A 5,128-nucleotide genomic window follows, 5' to 3' on the forward strand; every position below is an offset into this window, starting at 1 on the left:
CAATAGTGTCTGTGCTTGGTGGTTGATTATGGGATGGATCCCCGGATGGGGCAGTCTCTGCATGGTCTTTCCTTCCATCTCAGCTCCAAACTTAAAAATATGGAATGCTTCAGGAATTTGCGTGTCATCCTTGCACAGGGGCCATGCTAATCTTTTCTGTATCGTTCCAATTTTAGTATATGTGCTGCCGAAGCGAGCACATGGGTGCTTATTTTTAAAAAGACTGTTTTCTCATCTCTGGTTATTGCAAAGTTTAAAAACATTGACCAGTTAGTAGGAATTAGAAATTAGAATTGTAGAAACCGTTTTTGGTCAAGAAACTCCAAAACAAGCCTGAAGCACCTATCACACCAGAGACTGAGAACGACATCAGAGAAAGAAAAGCTCCATCAGAAAGATCAGCTCCTCAGATCAAAGGCTTTCCCACTGCCAAACACGAGGAGCCTGAACTGCAAGAGGGATGGTGGCAGCAGTGTATTTAACATGTGGCTTAGAACTATAGGTCTGATCTCTATGAGTTCAAGACCAGCCTAGTCTACGAAGCCAGGACTGTTATACAGAGAAACCTGTTTCTAACACACACAAAAAAAAATCAAACACTACTACCACCACAAAAAAAAAGCAAATCAAAAACATTAGTCAAAGATAGGTCATATTTAACTGAGTAATGATGTACCCACTGTCTCCTACACCCAGCTGTTATTGTTGGAAGAAGAGGGGAGAGGGACGAAGGTAGAAACCCTGGAGGCCTAACCATTTCTCCAAGTCAGAAGTGTGTCACAAGTCCTAAGAGGCCAATGCAGATGGCCTCCAGAGCTCTCTGCATCCCCTGAGCCTCCAGCCCCCAGCTCTCCTCCCAGCAGGATGGAAGTCCCTGGAACCCTGATGAATTACAGAAAACAAAGAAGAAGCTGCGGCACACCAGAATTTCAGCCTGCCCAGTCTTGACCCTTCAACCTAACTTGTTACATAGAAACTAGGAAATTGAAATGCAGAGACGTGAGCTGCCTTACAGGTTCTAACCTGAGATCTGAGGCTCTACCCACTGCCCAGACAGTGTCTCCTACCCTTCCGCCTTCCGCCCAGGCCCTAAGTACCCTGACTAGACCCAGCTCTGTCCCTCCTCTGAAGGGGTCTAGGTTACCTGGAATGACCTGGGACAGCAGCAGCAGCAGAGCCATAGTTAACACTGCAGTCTCCATGACTTCAGGAAATCCAGGGTGCTGGCTTGTATCTATCAAAGCACAAGACAAAGAACAGAGCTCTGGATCCCTGCTCCTGGTAATCAGCTGGGACACGTGTCCTCCGAGGCCCACGGGTACAGTCTGTCTCCCCATCCCTCGGTCCCCACACCCACAGCACTGACCACACACTCCTAGGCTGACACTCCTTTATTCACTCGAGGACCAGCAAGACTAAGTCTTACGACGGCCAGGGTATATCACTGTAAGCATATGCCAGAATCCAGCTCAGAACCCTCTACTCTGGAGTCAAAGGAACCCGTAACTGAGATGCTGTTCCCAGCTGATGGCTGCAGGGGGAGAGTCAGTTTTCTTTAAGAGTGTGGCCCCTGGCAGATTGTCTATGCTCCAACGAAGGCCCCACATCTGTGGGTCTATGGGCAGCAGCATCAGGATTAGTTGAGATATTGTAAAAGGGCTGGGATGCAGAGATGACTCACTGGTTAAAAGCAATGGCTGCTCTTCCAGAGGAAGCCACTTGGGATCCTAGCATGCTTATGAGAGCTCACAACTGTGGGCAATTCCAGTTCTGGGGGATTCAACACATTTTGGCCTCTGTGGGCACTGTGCACATGGCACACAGACTCCAAACACACACACACACACTAACAAAATATATTTTTTTTTAACAGAGAAGGACATGAAGTTGGGAGGAAGGGAGAGAGGTGGGAGATGGATCTGCAAGAAGCTAGTGGAAGGGTGAGTATGAGTAAAATACATTGCACCCGTGCACACAACTTTCAAAGAATGAATTAAAACAATACGTTTAAAATGTTAATACATTTAAAGATCCTCAGCACTCCGCAGTCCTTACCATGCTCTACAAAGCGCTACCTTGGTAGCTCGTCCAGTAAAGCACCTGTCACCCGAGTCCTTTATGGAGGGCCCGAGTATGGTCACCAGATCTCTACAAAAGAAGCAGAAGTGGTACACAGTGCTGCACAGCCTCGGTCCCAGCACTCCGGAGGCGGAGCAGTGGGTCTCTCTGAGTCTAAGGACAGCCTGGTCCGCAGAGGGAGTTTCAGGACGGCCAAGACTACAGAGTGACACGGCTGTCTGAACAAAATAAAATAAAGCAGGCAAACATGGTGATACACACATGGTGACCCCTGTGCTGGAAAAAGTGGAGACAGGCACTCAGAAGCCCTGGTGCCCACTGCCAGTCATCCTGACCTAATCAGCTTGCCCCAACCAATGATAAACCCTGTCTCAAAACACAAGGTGATGGCTCTTGAGAAATGACACCGAAGCTTGATCTCTGACCTTCACACACACAATCACACACATCCTCACACACACAATCACACACATCCCAACACAGCTGTCATGATTCTAACACAGCTTAAATGAGCTAATTTTAAAAAAGTTTTTTTTTTTAAAGAAATGTTAGCTGGGCGTGGTGACATAGGCCCCTAATTCCCAAACCTGACAGGCAGAGGTAGGTGGATCTACACAGCAAGTTCCAAGACTGCCAGCACTGCATAGACTGACCTTGTCTCAAGCAAACAGACATAAAAGAATTGTTTTATTTTTGTCTATATGCATGGGTGTGCCTGTTTGTTCCTGCACATAAACACAGTTGCCCTAGGAGATATTAGATCCCCTGAAGTCAGAGTTACAGGCAGCTGTGAGGCACCACATAGGTGTTGGGCACTGAACTCAGGTCCTCTGGAAGAGCAGTAGACACTCCCTTAACCACTGAGCCATCTCTCCAGCCCAGAGAAACTCCTTTCTTCAGATGCACTTTTCCAGTTTGGGAGCTAGGAAAGAGAGGACACTGCCCACACTTTCAGCAGTGTCTCTCAGGAGAGTCTCTATCAAGGAAAAGAGCTCCCACTGACTAAAATGCTCAGTTTTAGGAAGAATTTTGATATTGAAGCCAAGAAAGGTAGAGTTGAAATTATCCAACTCACTGTCCCAGCTGTGCCACTGAATTCTGTGACCTTGGAATGAAACCAAATCTCTCTTTAGGATTTAGTCTCACTAGGGAGCTCTAAAACACTCAGGGACTCTAAAACTCAGCCCAACCCCTCAAGCTCCCCTGGTCACTCAAAATACACAGAAAACGAAAGACTACCAAAGTCTAAGGTTTTGCCACCAATGTGAGCCAAACTAATTGGGCTTACCCCTGAGTCCTAAGGCTATGACTCCTTATTACATCAGCTGCCTCAGGGAAGTTACCATGGAGATCCAGGTTCAGGTTCTAAGAAAGGCACCCCAACCTGGGTATCTTTCTGGGTATCTTCTCAGAGGCCAAGAATGGGAATGCTGCCCCCACTCAGCCTTAGAACCTCCTGTTATGAGGTGTGTATGGCTAATCTGGGTTTGCAACTTGATACACTTGGGAAGAGGGAACCTCAGTGAAGGAATTGCCTCCATCAGACTGGCCTGTCTACAGGTCGTGATTGTTAATTGATACAAGAGAGCTCACCCTACTATGCACAATATAATTTTTAGACTATATAAGTAAGTTAGCTAAGGAGAGAGAGAGACAGAGTCAGAAACAGAGAGGGAGGAGGGGGAGGGGAGAGGGGGGGAGAGGGGGAGAGTCGGTAAATAGTATACTCCATGGTCTCTGCTTCAGGTCCTGCCTCCAGGTCGCTGCCCTGAATTCTTCCCTTGGCTTCCCTTAATGATAGACTGCAATCTGAAAGCCAAATAAACCCTTCCCAAGTTGTTTCTAGTCGTGGTTTTCTCATTGCAAGAGAATTGCTAACTAGGACAAGGTGATCTTGAGTTCTCCATCTTTTGGACCCCAGAAGCAGTCGTAGCTCTTGTGATCCCAGAAGAGAAGAATTCAGATGAGATAGCAGAGACAGCAAACAGGGGTTCCATTAACTCAGCAAAGGAAACCACGATGCACTCTTTAGAACAGGGGCCAGCTGAGCCAAGCAGAAATGGCGCTGATCCTGGCAGGCACAAGGCTTATGTCTCACTTCTCTCTGTCACCCTGTCCCCTGTGTACCCTCCAGAGTGGGAACATCCAGGAAAGGGGGTGTGTGCTTCTTGCCATTCCATTTTACCCAGAAGTCAGTCTGCCTGTTATAAGTAAACATGAATAATTCAAGAATATAAACAAGGGTTTAAGTGGCCTCTAAAATCACAAAGTTTATGAGGAGAAAGGGTGACTACAGTCTGGACATGCCCTGCTGGTGAGGCAGTCCCCAGCGCTGGTTTGAGCTGAACCACACAGAGTCCACCAACAACAACTGTTCTTCACCAGAGAGGCCTCCTTCACCTGTGTTTACATGACTGTGCTGACCACCACTGCCTGTCTTTTAGGCCCAACTGAAGTAACTGGGGTGAGAGTGGGGTCCTGTTAGTCTCCTCTGAGACTGATCTCCTGTCTAGCCAGCATTCTCTCATCTAGGACCTGGGTTCCTGAAATAAGTGGGAATAGGTTGTAAGATTCTGGTCTCCTCTAAGTCTTGCTCATTCCTGTTGGACAGACTTGACCGCTGCTCAGATATTTTTTAGTTCCTTTACAAGGGTTTTCCTTGTCTCTCAAAAGCCTAAGAATTGTAGAATGTTCTGTTCCAGCAAGCTTGCTGTGTGTGACCTTGGACAGTCACCTATCTCATGAGAAAGAGCAGGACGACAGAGCCGGACTAAACATCTTTATACATTAATCTTGAGATTGTGGCTTGGGAAACAAATGGCTTTGGCTTCCCCTGAAGAACTGGGGGAGATAGCAAGTGGATCCGCTCTCCTGCCGGACTCCAGGGGTGCAAGCTGGAGAAGAGATACACTGTTGAGTCCAGGGACAGCAGGCTGAGCTCCGTGGCCTTGGCCTGCTTATGCACTGTGCACGGATTTGTCTAGAGCATCAGGAGTGGGATGCTTGAGAAACAGGAAGTCGTCCTTTCTCAGGGGATCGGCTCTTCAGT

General features: G+C 47.6%; 1 protein-coding gene and 1 non-coding gene across 2 annotated transcripts in view; both read right to left on the reverse strand.

Moving 5' to 3' along the window:
* LOC110319593 (beta-defensin 36-like) overlaps positions 1-1,286 on the reverse strand; it is a 4,208-nt gene extending 2,922 nt beyond the window's left edge. The window contains exon 1 of the mRNA XM_021195084.1: positions 1,145-1,286. Within this exon, the coding sequence (XP_021050743.1) occupies positions 1,145-1,202 (58 nt within the window). The 5' untranslated portion in view covers positions 1,203-1,286. The remainder of the gene's footprint in view (positions 1-1,144) is intronic.
* LOC115063801 lies at positions 94-200 on the reverse strand. Its single transcript, XR_003843660.1, has one exon. It is a non-coding gene; the product is annotated as a U6 spliceosomal RNA (small nuclear RNA).
* Positions 1,287-5,128: the final 3,842 nt, after the last annotated feature.

This window comes from Mus pahari, chromosome 3 (genome assembly GCF_900095145.1).
Source record: "Mus pahari chromosome 3, PAHARI_EIJ_v1.1, whole genome shotgun sequence".
In the NCBI taxonomy this organism is placed as follows: domain Eukaryota; kingdom Metazoa; phylum Chordata; class Mammalia; order Rodentia; family Muridae; genus Mus; species Mus pahari.